This window comes from Erinaceus europaeus, chromosome 10, assembly GCF_950295315.1.
Source record: "Erinaceus europaeus chromosome 10, mEriEur2.1, whole genome shotgun sequence".
In the NCBI taxonomy this organism is placed as follows: Eukaryota; Metazoa; Chordata; class Mammalia; order Eulipotyphla; family Erinaceidae; genus Erinaceus; species Erinaceus europaeus.
In genome coordinates, this window is record NC_080171.1 from 28,614,944 (window position 1) to 28,633,585 (window position 18,642).

An 18,642-nucleotide genomic window follows, 5' to 3' on the forward strand; every position below is an offset into this window, starting at 1 on the left:
TAAGACAAACTAAGCACCAAACAGAACTCTGCTGTCTCTTTGCGGCGGCGCAAGCACTCTTTCTTTTACTCTTGAACTCAGGAACTCAGGAACTCTCCAACTCTGGCACTCTCTCTTACTCTGAAACTCTCAAACTCAAGAACTCAGGAACTCTCGGACTCAGGAACTCTGTCACTCTGGAACTCTCATACTTGAGAGCCCTCTGAAACTCTGGCACACTGGAACTCTCTCTTACTCTGTAACCCTGAAACTCTCCAACTCAGGAACTCCGGAACTCTGTCACTCTCGAACTCAGGAACCCTCTCCCGGGGTTCCTCTGGGGCGGGGCCAAGCGGGCCCACGAAATTAGCAGGCCTGATCCAATTCTCTTGGCGGGGGGAGGGCTAGGACAAACCAATGTAAAGCATACGACATACAGGTTCTTTTTTTTTAATATTTATTTATTCATTTTCCCTTTTTGTTGTCCTTGTTTTTATTGTTGTCGTCGTTGTTGACTAGGATAGAGTGAAATGGAGAGAGGAGGGGGAGACAGAGAAGGGGAGAGAAAGATAGACACCTGCAGACCTGCTTCACTGCTTGTGAAGCGACCCCCTACAGGTGGGGAGCCGGGGGCTTGAACTGGGATCCTTACGCCGGTCCTTGTGCTTTGTGCCACCTGCGCTTAACTGCTGCACTACTGCCCGACTCCCAGGTACATGTTCTTGTCAAAGTTCAGGAGAATTCAGAGACCAAAACACCAGGAAGAGGCAGATCAGATTCACTGGATGAGGAAAGCAGAAGTATACACTCTCAGAGGGGAAATGAGGATGGATTTCAGAGTGAACCATGTGTTGCTAGCTTTGGAGGTTCAGATTATTATAGGCTCTGCCTCGGATATGCAGCATTTCCTTGGGGAAGGTAGAATGACTATTATTTATTAATTTATTAGAGGGCTGGAACAGGAAAGGTTCTTTTTTCTAGAAAAAGAGGTGTTTCAGGGGCTGGGTGCTCGTGCATCTGGTTGAGTGCACATTATCACATACAAGGACTCTGGCTCAATCCCTTGCAGGGTGAGGGAATATTCATGAGTGGTGAAGCAGGTATGTAAGTGTCTCTCTATCACCCCCTCCCTTCTCAATTTCTTTTTTTTTAATATTTTTTATTTATTCATGAGAAATCTAGGAGAAAGAACCAGACATCACTCTGATACATGTGCTGCCAGGGACTGAACTTGGGACCTCATGCTTGAGAGTCCAATGCTTTATCCACTATGCCACCTCCCAGACCACTCTTCTCAATTTCTATCTCTATCCAATGAATACATAAAATATTAAAAAAGAAAAGGTGGTGTTTCCCAGGAATTCAAGGCTCTCCTATTTTTTTTTTTTTTTTTTATCATTTTACAACTATCACATCATCAAATACATGATGGGGCCCTCCCAGCCCGAATGGAGATTTCATTATGATGGTACAGTGGGGCTCAGGGACATGCAGCAGATATTTCAGTCACCTTCTTGACTCAAATTGGTTTCTTCCAGTACTTATTTGTGGCTTGGTCCCTAAGGAAGTAATCAGGCTTATGTCCAACAAGTTCTGGTTTTGTGTTGAACTGACAGTGGAGGATGGGTATCCTTCTGACCAATCTAGCCTGTCTCAAAAATGTAATGACCAGTCCCCAACCCATCACTTCCTCTAACTTGTGCAGTTGCCAAGGTCAGCAGGTGGAGCAGACTGAACCCTCCCACATGGTCACCACACACATAGCTATAGCTACCTTAGCCATTTTGTCCCACTGTGGTTGCCTCCTATGGTGTCTCCTCCATGGCCACTTCCCCTTTAAGCCCCAGAGCCCTGCCTTGCCCTGAGTCAGCAGGTAGTGACCCTATAAGGATGTCTGCATTCTTCTGAGCCAGTCCTGGAGGTCCCTTAGGTCCCTCAGGATGCAGGGGCCTGTGGAGCATAGCAGTCCTAGAGTATTGTCTCGCCCACCTAATAAAAAGCCATAAAAACCACTCCTTGCTCTTATTTCCAAGGATCTTTTATTGCATATATATTCCTCTTATCTCTGGTATTATCTAAGTGGTGAGTCTGCAGATGGTTCCTCAGCTTCCCTGGTAGATGTTTACTCTGCACTGGGGAGGGTCTGAATCTGCCGGTACTCATACTCTGCAGACATCAAGCTGCCAGAAACTCCAGGCCTAGCGATCATTTCTCTAGAGCAGGGGTTCTCCACACACTCAAGACCTTTGTTGATGTGGAGACAGTCAGGCTATCACACTAGTGTCTGTATACACACCACTGACATTTAGAGGACAGAGGCCAGGGAGGCAGCTAAAGTCCAGGGGTTGGCAGCCCCACAGGACCTGCTTGAGCATGTTTCAGAGGATGTTTGTTTTTGCTGTCACCTGGGCCCTGCCGCCTAGGACCACTTAGTCTCCTTTTGCCTTGCCTAAGGTCCACAGGTAGTCTGATTGCAGGACCAGATGGGAGAGGTTGTGTCTGTGTCCTGAATGGAATAGCAGGGCCAACAGAGCTGCTGGAAGTGACTTGTGTGGCCTGATGAAGTCCTGCATGTGGTCCTCCTAGAGGAGTAAGCCTGGGGTACACCCCTCTCCCGTATTCTTCCTTCCTAAGCAAGTCATAAAGGAATGCAGAATTGCCCTGGGGACCTCTCCAAGGACACCTAGCTCACTGGTTTTGTTGTGGTCACTGTGGTGAAGGCTGGGTAGGAGTAAGCATGGTGGCGGGGGGCTCTGGGTAACAGGTCTGGTGCATGAGGGACAGGTCCAAGAACTGTGACAAAAGCTGGCTTGGGGCTGTCCCATGGGGACCCTCCAGTCTGTTGACCAAAGGACACTTCCTGGGGATGCTAGTTTGACTAGCACCATAGCCCACCTGGGGACATATCCTGTCCTTTAGGGGTCTTCCTGTCCCCTGTCCAAGGGAGCCTAGTTAAGAGATTTAAGCCTCTTAAAACCCCTGGCCAGCCCTCCTCCCATGCAAGTAAGAGTATTTGCATGCTGAACTGATCTGGGGTGCCCCAACCCCTACGGGTCCTGAGCACAGTGTGGGGAGCTGTTGAGTCCAGGCTGTTGTGATAGGATAGCACAGAGCTGGGGCCAGCAGAAACATTCACCCTATATCCTATACCCTTTTCTGTGGCCAGAGCACCCCCAGGGCTATGGGGAACTGTGCATATAAACTCTTCAGGTACAGAAGTCTGTGGCTGAGCAGGGAGTTCCCCCCTGGGGGCCTGACCCAAGATAGGGACCCTGCCTCTTCCTGAGTCTTGTTCCCCTTTTCTGTGGCTGAGCAGAAGTATTTTGCCAGCATGGGCCTCTGACTCACTGGGGTAGGGACAGGAGTGGGCCAGGCCCCCCATGCCAGTGTCTGTGGAGTGTTGAATCCTGGAGGTGCACCCTTCAAACTACTTGGAGGCGTGCTATAACTCAGCCACCCTAGTAAGGTGGTGTGGTTGTCTCAGGCCCTGATCTCAGGGCTTCTCTGTGGGGCTATCTGGATGGGGTGAAGGCTCAGGAGGGCTGGTGTGGGCTAGGGTGTTGGGGGGACAAGGTGACAGCTTACTGAAGAAGCCCCTTCCAAACACAGGCACAGCTCCCTTAGAAGCCACCACCATCTATTCCTGGCTAGGGGCCAGGCCCCTAGATTTGAGGCTGACAGAGGGTGATGGCCGTGGGGCCCTCCCAGGTATCTCTTAACACCCCAGGCTTGCTCCCACCTTGCTCCCAACTGTGACACATGGGCGGAGCCCCAGTCCTGTGCTGACTGCTCACAAGGCGCCCTCTGCTGGCCACTGTCAGAAGCGCAGCCCAGTGTGTCCAGTGCCTTTTACTGTGATCTCAGTTGGCAGCAGGGACAGGACATCTGTAAACATGGGGCCTGCCACCTGAGATCTTGTAAACATGAAGAGGGACCCTACTGTCTACCCCAAGTGTCAGCAACAGTTTCTGGTTTCACCAGCACAATGGTGGGGTCCCCATCTTTAGTCAGTCACCCCCAGAGGTTAGGCTATGCTCTACTGGTCTTCAGTCTGGGAGGTGGGGTTCAGGAAGCCCACTGGGCTGACTGCCAGCCTGCCTTGTGTCCATGGCAGCTAGATGAAGGTGGAGTCCAGAGGCCCTGTCTCCTGCTGGCTGAGTGCGCGGGCCTCAAACAGCTGCTTGATGAGAGCGGACTTCTCCTGCTCCAGCTGTGTGATGCGTTCACTCTTGTCCGTCACCTCCTGGGCAGGCAGGCGGGCAGGCAGGCAGGCAGGCGGTCATGTAGGGGAGGGCTACTCAGGGTGCCGATTCCTCCACCCCTCCCCGCACCTTACCTGGGTGAGCAGCCGGTTCTGTTCCTTCAGCATGAGTATGGTTTGCTGCTGCCAGCCAGGGGCCAAGGGTGAGGCAGGTGCCAGGGTGGGACCTGGGGGGCCGGAGGAGGTTGAGGGCAGAGCCTGTGGGAAGGGCATGGTTGGTACTGGGCGCTACTCAAGCATCAGGGAGAGGAGCTCACCCAGCTGGCCTTGGGTCCTGGGGTGTCAGGGAACCTGGGGCCACTCACCCTGCAAGCACAGGCTGCAGCTAGCAGTTCCCCCAGGCACCGGGCCACCTCCTGGACCTTGGGCAGCAGCTGTCCTAGCAGGCGGGGGCTCCCCTCAGCCCCAAAGTCCTGGGAGGAAAAGCAAGGAGGCGTGGTTAGAGAGCGGGCCCAGCCTGGACTGGTTGTATTACCTCATGGGTTCCTGACCCCCAAATACTGCTCAGAGACCACAGGCAGCCAGACAGGAGGATGGTGAGGAACACCTATCCCTCATCACATTGGAGTCCCAGAACCCTGGCATCAATGCCCTGGGCTCAGCCAGTCCTACAGGCAGGGAAGGAGCTGGGTAGGGGCCACTGGAGGGGGGGGTTCACTCACGGCACTGGCCCTGCTCTGACCCAGATGGCGCTGGCGCTCCTGCACACGCTGTAGCTGCTGCTGGTACCAGTCCCTGCCACAAGCCATCATCTCCAGGCCCTGCAGCAGTACCTCCTTCTCCTGTTCCAGCTCCTTCATCTGCTTCAGCTGTAACACAGGGGCACGTGCCAGTGAGCATGCACGTGCAGCAACAAGCCATAAGACTCCAGCTCAAGCACACCCAGCCCCGCTGTCACAGTAGCACAAGCCTGGATGTGTGCAACACCCCCTGACGCTGGGGGCAGCTCCGTTCCCCTTTGGGGCCCTGGTCTCCCACAGCCCTTCCCAGGAGCCTCCTTGGGGAGAGAGCCACTGCCCCCAGCTTAGCACACTCTGGGGTGAGAGGTGAGCATGAAGTAGGGAGGAAATAAGCAACTCTCAATCCACCTTTAAGAACCTAAAAGTCTTATAATGACATAAATGAAATAGCATAATGAAATAGCATAATGACAAATGTAAACAAGTTTTCATATCTGGACCAGCGACATAGCTCACTTGGATAGTGTGTTGCTTTGCCTTGTTCGTGACCCAGGTTCAAGCCCACGCCCTACAATATTGAAGGAAGCTTTGGTGTTGTGGTCTGTTTCACTCTTTTGTTCCCCCTTTGCCTCTCTTTCTATTTAAAAATAAATACAAATAATGATAATAATAACGAAAAGCCAGAACTCAGCAGTGCTCTGGTTAAAAAAAAAGAAAAAAAAAAGGGGGGGGCGTGGCCCAGGAGGTAGTCCAGTGGATAAAGCATTGGACTCTCAAGCATGAGGTCATGAGTTCAATCCCTGGCAGCACATGTACCAGATGTCTGGTTCTTTCTCTCTCCTCCTACCTTTCTCATTAATAAATAAATAAAAGATTAAAAAAAAAAAGAAGAAAAGAAAAAGGAAAAAAGGGGCTGGAGAAATAGCATAATGGTTATGGAAAAAGACTCTCATGCCTGAGGCACCAAATGTCTCAGGTTGAATCACCACCATAAACCAGAACTGAGCAGTGCTCTGGTAAAAAATAAATAACTAAATCAGCAGCCTGAGCAATGGCAGTGGCTAAAGCATTGCATTCTTTTAAAAAAAATTTTTTTTACTATTTTTTTAAAGAATTTATTTATTTATTCATGAGAAAGATAGGAGGAGAGAAAGAAGCAGACATCACTCTGGTACATGTGCTGCCAGGATCGAACTCAGGACCTCATGGTTGAGAATCCAGTGCTTTATCCACTATGCTACTTCCTGGACCACAAGCATTGCATCCTTAAGCATGAAGTTCAAAGTTTGATCCCTGGCATTGCAAGTGCCAGAGTGATACTTGATTCTATTCCTCCTCCTCCTCCTCCTCCTCCTTCTCTCTCTCTCTCTCTATCATCTTCTTTCCCTCTCTATTTCTGTCTCTATCCAAAATAAATAAATAAATGATTTAGAAAATTTTTAGAAGGACTTGAAAAATCTCTATATGCCACCTTGTTAGCTAGCAAAGTATTCTGGGAGGAAAAGTATTAGTTTCACCCCACCCCCACCCCCATCCCCAGGGAGAGAGCTATGACTAAGGAAGGTGAGGAAACATTCCTGGTCATGTGCTAGATTGGCTGCTGGAGCCCACGCTGAAACCAGTCAGGTCTTAGACCTGGGGTTCATCCCCCCACTGCCAAACTCTTACCTCCCTATCAGCTCAGGTTCAGAGGTGCTCCTGCCTCTATTCCTCCTTTCCTCAGAAGACTTCTTCACCTCAGTCAAGATATATGGAGCCAGTACTACCTCCCAGGAGACCACCTGTCCCCCCACCTCCTGCCATGCCTCACCAGATCACAGTCCACGCCATTGGTGATGGTGTACCTCCGACGTTCCCCACGGGCACGAGGGGCCCGCTGGGTGGCCCCCACTCCTGGCTCCCAGGACCTGCAGCCCAAGACACCTATGTAGAGAATCAGGTCTTTGTTCATGTGCAGACCTATCTGGGCAAGTCCAGTTCTGCAGCCAGCTTCTGAGAGTTCATCCTTCTCACATAGGCACACACCCCAAAATAGATCACCCAGGCCTGGGACCCCACCCTACCCCCTCCCACCTGCCTGGGGGAGGGTCTGTGTGTCCCCCAAAGCTGCACATTTGCACACATAGGGGAGGATAGGGAGCCCTCTGGCGGTCTCTACAGTCCCAGAACTCTTCAACTCCCAAGGCAGCCAGGGAAAGAAGCCCTTGGATGCTCCTGTAGGCACCAGTCTGTTTAAGGGTGACACAATTTGTGAGGTGAACTGTGGGGGAGGTAGAGTGAAGCCAGAACTTCCCTAAGAATGGGGGGTGGTGGGAACAAAGATCATCTCGTACAAACAGGAGTTTCTGGTGACTCCAGGGTCCCTGTAGTGAATGTCATCACCGTCACCTCCTGTCAAGTGTGTGTGTGTGTGTGTGTGTGTGTGTGTGTGTGTGTGTGTGTGTGTGTTAGGGGAGTAGGCCATGGCACACCTGGTTAAGTAAACACATTACTATGTGAAAGGACCCCTCCCCTGCTTGGGGGGAGGAGTTTCATGAGTGGTGAAACAGTACTGCAGGTGTCTCTCTGCCTCTCTCCCTCTTTATCTCCCCCTTCCCCTTATAATTTCTCTGTATCCTATTAAATGAAGAAGAAAAGGAGGAGGGGAAGAGAAGGAAAAATGGCCACTGGAAGCAGTGGATTCCTGGTTGTGCAGGCACCAAGCCCCAGCAATAATCCTGGTAGAAGAAAAAAAAAAATTGGGAGGGGTTTCCTGGGGAGCCTGGGAAGGACATGCAGCCACTTGGCTGGAGATATGAGAGTGTGCAGGGGCCCCATGAGGGGGAAAGGGTGCTGGTATTAGAGAGGAGCCTCCTGCTTCTCAGTCTGCCCATGCCCAGGGTATCATCCTCAAAGGTAATGCCCAGAGTCAGTGCAGGAACTAGTCCAGGAGTGCCTGGTGGGGCCTTGCCAGGATTTGCACCTGGTAGCCATGGGCGTCCAGCCAGTCCCAGTGAGCAGGCCAAGTTCATGTTCCAACTTGCCAGCCAGAGGCTGGAGTTGTGGGGCAAGGCCAAGGGAGGGTGCAGCAGGATGGGGCAGGAAAAATTCAGGCAGGGGAGATGGGAGAATATTGGGGATACCTAGGCCTGGTCTGAATGGCCAAGTTCACTGGCAGTATCCACCCACTCCCTCTGGTGACAGCATGGTAACATCTCATGGGATGAACACTTCCCCCCTGCCCCCCAATCTGGGCTTAAGCTAGCAGCCTGCAGAGATGCTCAAACCAGGACAGGAAGGAAGACCTGCATGGAAGGGGTAGTGGTGGTTCTAGGAAAGCTTGCTTTTCCTGGGAGCTGGGAGAACATGGAATGCCCCTCATCTGGAACTCTGCCTACAGAGGTGACAATGAGCATGGGGCCTGAGGTCATAGAGGAGTCAGCACCAGCACCCCACAGCAGGCCTTCAGGGGTGTGGTAACCAAGTACTGAGGCAGAGAAGGGCTGGACCCCACGTCTTTGGCCTCCAAACCCACCCCACACTGTTTCTTACTGAGTGCAACCATGCAGATGGAGCTGGCCCTGTAGTCAAACCCCCACCCTATGGGAACAGAGAGGGGCAGGGGGAGCCCCCACCCTGGGGTCTACTGCTGAATCAGTAGACCAGGAATGATGGGGGCCATGCAGCTTCATGCAGTCATGGAGCTGGAAGGTCAGGGCCAAAGTTGGGTTGGGGGAGGTGTCCAGCTGGCAGGGTTGGGGGTGGCACAAAGTCCAGCAGCTGGCTGGGTGGAAGCAGCACCTGGAGGCACAGACGCAGGCTGAATGGGCTGAGGGGCCTGGAGTTCCCCTGGGAGCCAGCCCTGCCCTCCAGCTATAAATGCAGGTTCTGTTCCTTGAGTGGGCCTGAGGGGCTTGGGCAAACAGTCAACCATTCAGCCTTCTTCTGGCCCTGCCAAGGAGACTGGAAGCCAGGCCAGTAGCCAGTGGCTATGGCTGGGGTCACAACAGTAACCCCCCCCCCACACACACACACACAGGTGACAACCCTGTAGACCCCCACCCACTATCCCATGCCCTTCCTGACCTCAGACAGGTGGTGGGGTGATGCGGTTCTCGGCCAAACTGAGGACCAGAGAAGGCAACAAAAGCCCCTCACCAGCTCTGGGACCCTCTCTGATTTCACTGGCGTGTGGGGGAGGGGCCTGCCTCCGACAGAGCAGCCACGGGGGGGGGGGGTGGCTGGTGTGGGGACAGTCTTACAGGCCTCCACAAACAACCCGGCAAGAGTGCCAGAGCCCAGCCCATGTTTGGTACAGGAGAGGTTCCTGTCGGGACTTGGGGAGTCACCCATCAGATGCACGGCCCTGATGGCCTCACGCTGTGGCAAGGAGAGCTGGCCTGTCCCCTGAGCATACCGTGACCAGTTCCAGGCTGGCGACGGGGGTTCCAGGCTCCGGAGCCCAGGACAAGCCTCCCCGTCGGCGTCCCTCCTTGTCCCCCGCGGGCATCACGTCTCAAGCAGCGGGTGGCCAGAACTCACCCGCGTCCGCGCCCTGGCTCCGCTTCAGCGCCGCGCCTTGGGGCCTCTCGGGCTCTGCTGGCCCCGGGGCTGCCCCTGCTGGGCCGCACAGCCTCTCCAAACTCCGTGCCGCGCCGCCGGGGCCGGCCGGCTGGGGCCGCGAACCAGGGGGCAGGGCCTTCCTCTCCAGGACTGTGCGCGGCTCATCTGCCGGTGCGAACAGCAGGCGATGCGGTGGCGGCGGCGGCGGCGGGTCCCCGGGCCGCGCTGGGCCGCGCACCGAGCCCCGCGGGCCGCAGTCGGCGCTCAGCAGCGAGGTGCGCAGGCCCGCCACGAAGCGCTCGAAGGTCAGGTAGCCGCTGGCCGGAGCCACCTGGCGCAGCCCCTCGAGCACGCCTCGGGGCAGCTCGCGCGCGTCGGCGCCCTGCCAGCGGGACTCGATTTCCCGCAGGTGCACATATCCGCGGCGCCGGTCGTCCAGGATGTCGAAGAGGGTGCGCAGGCTCTGCAGGAAGGCGCGTGGCAGCCCCTCAGTGCCCAGCGTGGCGGCGGCGGCGGCGGCTGGCCCACGGCCCGGCTCGGTCATCGCGACTCCGGCCATGGACGCTCGTCGACTGGGCTGGGTCGCCTCGTCCACCCGGGTACCGCCCCAGCGCAGCCGGCAGCAGGGACAGCAAAAACACCGGCAGCCGCGACAATAGCAGCTACTTTTTGAATGGGCCTCCTCGTGGCGTCAGCCCTCATTAGCATCCGCGTGCCCATTGGTCCAGGCGAGACAGTCTCCACTCTGATTGGCTGAAAGGCTCCCAGCCCGGGTTTGATTTTCCTGCCTAGGGGAGGGTGCGGAGGTAGCTCCTCACACTCAGCCCAGCCCAGCCCCAAGGGGCGGGACTGGCGCGGGGCGGGACCCCCAACTCCGCATCCCCACCCGGAGAGGATACATTCTGCTGCCCCACCAGGTACACCGCAAGCCTCTCTCGTGCCCTTAAAGAAACCCTGCCGCAGATGGGCTCACGGGGTCGGATGGGGTCTAAACTCTAGGGATGCACCTCACTGAAGGCCCCTGACACCAGCGCTGCAGCTCTATGGCCCCAAGAGGATTGTGGGCTCCAGTTGGGCGCTTACCCTTACAGAGGCCTCTCTGTCCCTACTGCCGCTAGCTCCTCCCCTGGCCTCCCGGGACACCTGGCCTTTCCTGCCGACTTCAGGACAAAGCCACCTTTTCCTGTGTCCTCAGATCCCCCACTTGATGGCCAGCCTCCTTCCCTGCCTCCAGCAATTCCTAGGTTCTCTGTCTCAGCCCCTTTCTTGGCTGCACACCTCAGTTTGGCCAAGCAGCCCTCTATCTCCCTGGGATCCCACTTCCTGTCTGGCTTCTAGACCCCAGTCCATCTGGCGGAGCTGGGAGGGAACCAGGACTTAGCGTGCAGCCTAGCTGTGAAGCCAGGCCTCATGAGTGGGGCCCTCCCAAAGCTCTCTGCCTGGTATACCGACTGTCTTCTGGACATACTCTTAGCCCAGTGGTCTCCCCGGAAGTTTCTATGGGTGCTTTGTTACTGAGCTTTACCCTTCTAGCTCTGATTTCCTAGAAAACTGTCTATTTTTAGGTATAAGAATGCAGCAGAGTCACCAAACACCCTTCAAGAGAGCTCCCCACAACTGCCTGCATTGCACAGGACTCCTCTTGGGTGAACCCGTGCCCCTGTGTCCTTGGGCCCCAAGTTATCTTAAGCTTGAGACATTAAGGGCAACTACTATGCTGTCCTGGTATACTTACCTCCCAGGATTATGGCCTCAAATCAGGATCTTTTGTAGTAAGGAATTGGGGGTGTGGGTGGGGCGAAGCATGTATGTTGAGGAAAATTGTGAGCCTGGAGTCACCTCCATGAAGTCTGGCACTTCCTTGCCTTCCCATTGAGTGGCAGAACCAAAATAGAGATTAAAAAAAAAAAAATTACAGAACTGGTCAAAGTTCCAGAACAGCCTTCAAGTCACTTGCTCTTCAGTTTATTTAGTTTATTTCCCCTTCCTGTTTTGCTTCTAGCACATAGATCCCCAGTATTCTCTTGCCTCTGGGCAGAGAAGCCTAATTTTGCATGATCACTGGACATCCTTCAAAACTCCACTTGGCTTACTAGTCTACTATGGTTAGAGAGAGACTGCCTTCAAAGCACTGCTCCTAGCTTGGGCGGTTGTCTCCCCACCCCTGCTCTTTGGGAGCAGGACAAGTTTCCCCCAAGGCCTAGTGTTGGCCTGCTCCACAGTGAATGCTTGATGTACTCTGGTTCAGGGGAAACCTCATCCTGGAGGTCACAGTGGACAAATCACCCTTGAGTGGGATACCAACTAGAGTGGAGACATTTTCTTTCTTTTTAAAATTATTTTAGGGAGTCCGGTGGTAGCGCAGCAGGTTAAGCACACATGGCGCAAAGCACAAGGACCAGCCTAAGGATGCCAGTTCAAGCCCCCAGCTCCCCACCTGCGGGGGAATCGCTTCACAGGCGGTGAAACAGGTCTGCAGGTGTCTATCTTTCTCTCCCCCTCTCTGTCTTCCCCTCCCCTCTCCATTTCTCTCTGTCCTATCCAACAACGGCAACATCAATAAAACAACAAGGACAAGAAAAGGGGGAAGAAGCAAAAATTAAAAAATATATATTTAAAAAATTCTTTCTTTTCATTTTTTAAGAGATTTTATTTATTTATTCATGAGAAAGATAGGAGGAGAGAGAAAGAACCAGACATCACTCTGGCACATGTGCTGCCAGGGATCAAACTCAGGACCTCATGCTTGAGAGTCCAAAGCCTTATCACTGCGCCACCTACCGGACCACCTTTTTTTTTTCCATTTTTTTTATTATCTTTATTTATTGGATAGAGACAGCCAGAAACTGAGGGGAAGGGGGAAGTAGAGAGAGAGAGGAATAGAGAGAAACCTGCACTACTGCTTCACAAGTGGTGAAGCCAGTGGGGACTGGGGGGCTTGAACCCAGGTCCTTGGGTCCTTGGGCATTGTAACACATGCACTCAGCCAGCTGTGCCACCGCCCACCCCAAGACACTTTCTCATCTGAGGAACTGGGAGGCCAGGGGACAGTTCTGTGGGTTTTTTTGTTTGTTTGTTTGTTTTGTTTTTTTCCTGTTTCTTTTCTTTTTGTCTCCAGGATTATTGCTGGGGCTCAGTGCCTGCACTATGAATCCACTGCTCCTGGAGGCCATTTTTTCCCTTTTGTTGCCCTTGTTGTTTATTGTTGTTGTTGTTATTATTATTATTATTGTTGCTATTGATGTCTTTACTGTTGACTAGGACAGAGAGAAATGGAGAGAGGACAGGAAGCCAGAAAGGGGGAGACAAAGACACTTGCAGACCTGCCTCACCACCTGTGAAGCGACTCCACAGAATTCCCTCCACCAGATCTCCATATCCCATCCCTCCCCTGGTAGCTTTATTATACTATCTACCATTATACTACCTACCCCTACCCTTCTGACTATCTCTATCTGCTCAGAGCAGTGAAGCCCTGGTGATGAAAAACAAACAAAACGAGACACACAAAAACCGAAGGAGGGGCGGAGGGTAGATAGCATAATGGTTATGCAAACAGACTCTCATGCTTGAGACTCCAAAGTCCCAGGTTTAATCCCCTGCACCACCATAAGCCAGAGCTGAACAGTGCTCTGGTTAAAAAGAAAAAAAAATCAGAAGGAGGAGGAGAAAGATGATCAGTGCCAGCTCTAAGTATGGAAGATGGGGTGTTCTTTCCCTCTTTTTTATTGTCTTTATTTATTTATTGGATAGAGACAGCCAGAAATTGAGAGGGAAGAGGAGCTAGAGACAGAGAGACACCTGTAGCTCTGCTCCACCTCACCACTTGCAAAGCTTCCCCCCTGCAGATGGGGACTGGGGGCTTGAACCTGGGTCCTTGTGTATTGTAACCTCTGCACTCAACGAGGTATGCCACCACCCAACCCCTGGGGTGTTCTTTCCTAACCTAAACTTTGTGCCCTTTTTTTTTATCCAGACTTGATGTTCCCAGAGGGCTCCCCAGAGAGCCCTTGTCTGGTGAGTCCTACCATTGTGGTTATTATGTTGTTGTTTTTTTAATATTTTATTTATCCATGAGAAAGATAGGAGGAGAGAGAAAGAACCAGACTTCACTCTGGTACATTTGCTGCCAGGGATCGAACTCAGGACCTGATGCTTGAGAGTCAGTGGTTTATCCACTGCACCATCCCCTAGACCAGGTGGTTATTATGTTTTACTCTTGCCTGGAGTTCCTGAGCCCCTCCTACCATCTTCACCCCACCCTCACTAGATTCCTAGTACTGTCCAGAGAAGGAAGAACAGGTACTCCCTGGGTCTGTCCCATGGCCACCAGACTCCTCTCCTGCAGTGACAACCACAGACCCATGCCAGCCCCAGACCTCTGATCCTCGAACCCATAGTAAGGAGGCCTTGGAACAAGTGGAAAGTGACTTCTTGGCCAGAAGCCCGTAAGTGGCAGTGGATTCAGGAGTTGCCTCACCTGAGGGGAGGGGCTCATAGGGTTTGCCCTTGGCATTCATGTTTTGACACCTGCTTCTAAAGTCATGTTAGTGGTGTGATGAGAGTCTGAGGACTCTGACCTGGGTGTGGAGCTCTGCTCCTGGGTCCCTTTTGCCTTGCAGGTGCTAGACCTCCAGCAGCTGCCCTCCTACTTTAGCAACTGGAGGGTGAGCACTGAGCTGATGTGACCTGGGAGGGGCTCCCTGAAGAGGTGAGTAGTGAGCAGAGAACTGGCAAAGTCACGCAGGACGTTATTATAATCTTCTGGGAAGGAGTATTCTGGCAAGGAAGAACAGCAAGTGCAAAGGCCCCAAAGTAGGCCTAAGACCAGCTTTGGGAAGATAACTCCAACTAGGTGCCCAGGACCTTAGAGTGGGTCCAAGGATATGTGCCCTGGGGCTCCTGGTGGGACAGGGTGTGTGTATACCTGCCTGGAGAAGGCCTGGAGACATGTGACCTCTCATTTCAGGCCCTAAAACACCATTTGAATTTGTTCTAATCATGGGCACCTGCCAATTAATCGACTAACCAATTGCTTCATTTCATGAGAGAAAGAGACTCAGAGAGGCCAGATCACCAATGTAGTGCCAAGATCTCCAACCTGGAGATCTCACAGCCTGGGGAATTTAGTGGTGCAGTAGCTAGAGCTTTGAACTTAAAAGCATGAGATCCTGAGTTCAGTCCCTCATATCACACATGCCGGAGTGATGTTCTGGATTGATCTCTCTCTCTCTGTAATTAAAAACAAACAAACAAACAAACAGAAACAGTGCTTGTGTCCTCGTGCACTGCATCCTGCATTCTGCTGCTGACCTACTGTATTGCTTTTAGGTTTTTTTTTTTTCATTTTAAACAAAAAAAAAAAGAGAGAGAAAGCTCGAAAAACTTCCACTATATACATAAATTAACCAATAAATCCCCAAACTATTGCTATATGTGAAGCAGAAAGAAAATACTACTACAAATTTCTGGGGGGGAAAATATTTTCTTGGTGTATTGTGGAACCAAGGCCTCGCACATGCCTGATTTCATGGCACGGGCCTGGGTTTTCACAGGGAGAGAGAGAGAGAGAAAGAGAGAGAGAGAGAGAGAGAGAGAGAGAAACAGAGATATGCAATAACACTGGAGCTTCCTCCGGTGCCATAGCACATCCCATGTGGTGCTGGAGTTTGAACCCAGGCCTACATAGCAAGGCAATGTGCCTTACTCAGATAACTATCTTTCTGGCTTTGGAAGAAATGTTTTTAAAAAATAAACATTGGTGGGAGTCGGGTGGTGGGTGCACACAGTTAAGCACATGTGGAGCAAAGCGCAAGGACCAGCATAAGGATCCCTGTTCGAGCCCCCGGTTCCCCACCTGCCAGGGAGTCACTTCACAGGCAGTTAAGCAGGTCTGCAGGTGTCTGTCTTTCTCTCCCTCTCTCTGCCTTCCCCTCCTCTCTCCATTTCTCTCTGTCCTATCCAACAACAACATCAATAACCACAACAATGTTAAACAAGGGCAACAAAAGGGAAAAATAAATAAATATTAAAAAGTTAATATATAAATATATATATATATATAAACATTTGGTAAGCGCACATGGCAAAGCGTGAGGACCAGCATAAGGATCCCGGTTTGAGCCCCCGGCTCCCCACCTGCAGGGGAGCGCTTCACAGGCAGTGAAGCAGGTCTGCAGGTGTCTGTCTTTCTCTCCCCCTCTCTGTCTTCCCCTCCTCTCTCCATTTCTCTCTGTCCTATCCAACAATGACGACATCAGTAACAATCACAATAATAACTACAACAATAAAACAACAAGGGCAACAAAAGGGAATAAATAAATAAATATTGATCAAATCTTTTTTTTTTAAATAAACATTGGGGAGTTGGGCGGTAGCACAGCAAGTTAAACACACGTAATGCAAAGTGCAAGGACCAGCATAAGGATCCTAGTTTGAGCCACTGGCTCCTCACCTGCAGGGGAGTCACTTCACAGGTGGTGAAGCAGGTCTGCAGGTGTCTATCTTTCTCTCCCCCTCTCTGTCTTCCCTATCTCTCTCCAGTTCTCTCTGTCCTATCCAACAATGACAACATCAATAACAACAACAACAACAATAACTACAACAATAAAACAAGAGCAACAAAAGGGAATAAATAAGTAAATATTTAAAATTTAAAATAAGGGAGTCCGGCACTAGCACAGAGAATTAAGCGCACATGGCGCAAAACCCAAGGACCAGCGTAAGGATCTCGGTTGGAGTCCCCAGGTCCCCACCTTTCAGGGGAGTCGCTTCACAGGCGGTGAAGCAGGAATGCAGGTGTCTATCTTTCTCTCCTCCTCTCTGTCTTCTCCTCCTCTCTCCATTTCTCTCTGTCCTGTCCAACAACAATGACATCAACAACAACAATAACTACAACAACAAAACAACAAGGGCAACAAAAAGGAATAATTAAATATTTTTTAAAAAATAAAATTTTAAATAAATAAATAAATGAATAAACAAACAAACATTGTTGGGGGCAGGCGGTATGCAGCAGGTTAAGCACACCTGGTGCAAAGCTCAAGGACCAGCGTAAGAATCCCAGTACAAGCTCGGAGCTCCCCACCTGCAGGGGGGTTGCTTCACAAGCGGTTAAGCAAGTCTGCAGGTGTCTTTGTCACCCCCTCTCTGTCTTCCCGTCCTCTCTAGATTTCTCTCTGTCCTATCCAACGACAATGACAGCAATAACAACAATAACAACAACAAGGATAAACAAGGGCAACAAAAGGGAAAAGGTGGCCTCCAGGAGCAGTGGATTCGTAGTGCAGCCACTGAGCCCCAGTGATAACCCTGGAGGCAAAAAAAACAACAACATAGTCTCGGTGGCAGGTGGTGGCGCACCTGGTTGAGCGCACATGTTACAATGCACAAGGACCCAGGTTGGAGCCCCCAGTCCCCACCTGCAGGGGGAAAGCTTCACATGTGGTGAAGCAAGGCTGCAGGTGTTTCTCTGTCTCTCACCCTCCTATCCTTCCCTACCCTCTCGATTTCTGTCTCTATCCAGTAAATAAGTAAAGATAATTAAAAAAAAAATTTTTTAATGAAGACTTAAAAGAAGAAGAAAAAAAAAAAGACTACAAAAAAAATAGTCTCTAATGGCTCACATGAACTCGTATGGTGTGGCCCTTACAGTTTCCATTTTATTTTATATTTAATTATTCTGACCAGAGCACTGCTCAGCTCTGACTCATGGTGCGGGGGCTGAGCCTAGTATTTCAGCACCTTAGGCATGAAACCCTTTTTGCTTAACTGTTTGCTATCTCCCTAAGTTATATTACTTTATAAAAAATTTCTTTATTGGGGGTTAATGTTTTACAGTCAACAGTAAATATAATAGTTTGCACATGAATAACATTTTTCAGTTTTCCACATGATAGTACAATCCCCACTAGGTCCTCTGTCATCCTTTTCCAGGACCTGTACTCCCCCCCCCCCACTCACTCCAGAGCCTTTTACTTTGGTGCAATACACCAACTCCAGTTCAGGTTCTACTTGTGTTTTCTCTTCTGATCTTGTTTTTCAACTTCTGCCTGAAAGTGAGATCATCCCATATTCATCCTACTGTTTCTGACTTATTTCACTTAACATGATTTGTCAGGAAATTGTGAGGATGTGGTAGAGCCTGGCAGGGCTTGACCTGAGGAGTGTGTCTATCCTGTCAGTCTCTCTCTCTCTACCGAGAGGTTGTGCAAAGAGGGACAGGAATAACCCCAAACGTTTGCCCCATCTTATCAAACTCCCTGACTCACAAAGCACCCTGAATTCCTGATATTATGGCCATTAGATAAAAAGAAAGGGGGAGATGTCGGAAATTGTGAGGATGTGGTTGAGCTTGGCAGGGCTTGACTTGAGGGGCCATCCATCTTCTCGTCTTATCAGACTTATTATCTACATAATCACTGTTTTGCCTGAAAGATCCCCACCCATTCCATTCTTTTGATGTGTCTTCTTTCTACCCTCAAGACCCTCCTTGCCTGCAGGGTAATATTAATCCTAGTAGTTAAAGCCCTCACAACAGTTGCTAAGGAAGTTCCTACTTTTCCCAGCCCTTTTGCCTTTCTCCACCCCTTTCCTAGCCATTTCTGTTTACGGCTTGCCACTTCCAGGTCTGCCCTTTAAAAGCCTTGGCTCTCTGATCAATGAAGAATTGAATTGTCTCACCACCACGAGTCTGTTGCTGAGTCATCTCCCTCACGTCACTGAGTAAGTAGCAGGCCAGGCTGGCTCCGGTCACATTCTCTCCAACCCAGAGAGTACGTGCCTGGGAAGAGGCATCCCCATGCTAGCCTGGCAATGATTCCTTCAAGCCCCATGCAAGATGAGCTGTATACGGTGAAATAATTATTTTTAACAGCTGAGTAGTATTCCATTGTATATATATACCACACCTTGCTCAGCCACTCATCTGTTGTTGGACACCTGGGTTGCTTCCAGGTTTTGGCTATTACAGATTGTGCTGCTATGAACATAAGTATACACAAATCCTTTGGGATGGGTGTGTTGGGCTCCTTAGGATATATCCCCAGGAGAGGAATTGCAGGGTCATAGGGTAGGTCCATTTCTAGCCTTCTGAGAGTTCTCCAGACTGCTCTCCACAGAGGTTGGACCAATTGACATTCCCACCAGCAGTGCAGGAGCGTTCCTTTGTCCCCACAACCT

General features: G+C 51.2%; 1 protein-coding gene across 2 annotated transcripts; it reads right to left on the reverse strand.

Moving 5' to 3' along the window:
• Positions 1–1,353: 1,353 nt before the first annotated feature.
• On the reverse strand, positions 1,354–10,148 carry SAPCD2 (suppressor APC domain containing 2). 2 transcript variants are annotated; one of them, XM_060199423.1, is made up of 6 exons: positions 9,442–10,147; positions 6,731–6,843; positions 4,903–5,049; positions 4,546–4,653; positions 4,316–4,438; positions 1,354–4,222 (listed from the first exon to the last, which is right to left on the reverse strand). In XM_060199423.1, exons 1-6 carry the CDS (start codon positions 10,019–10,021, stop codon positions 4,094–4,096), a joined length of 1,200 nt encoding a protein of 399 aa, XP_060055406.1. In that variant the 5' UTR covers positions 10,022–10,147; the 3' UTR covers positions 1,354–4,093. The 2 variants fall into 2 exon arrangements, with proteins under 2 accessions (XP_060055406.1, XP_060055407.1); XM_060199424.1 differs by having other exon boundaries at positions 4,093–4,222; positions 4,316–4,407; positions 9,442–10,148.
• Between the last annotated feature and the right edge of the window lie 8,494 nt (positions 10,149–18,642).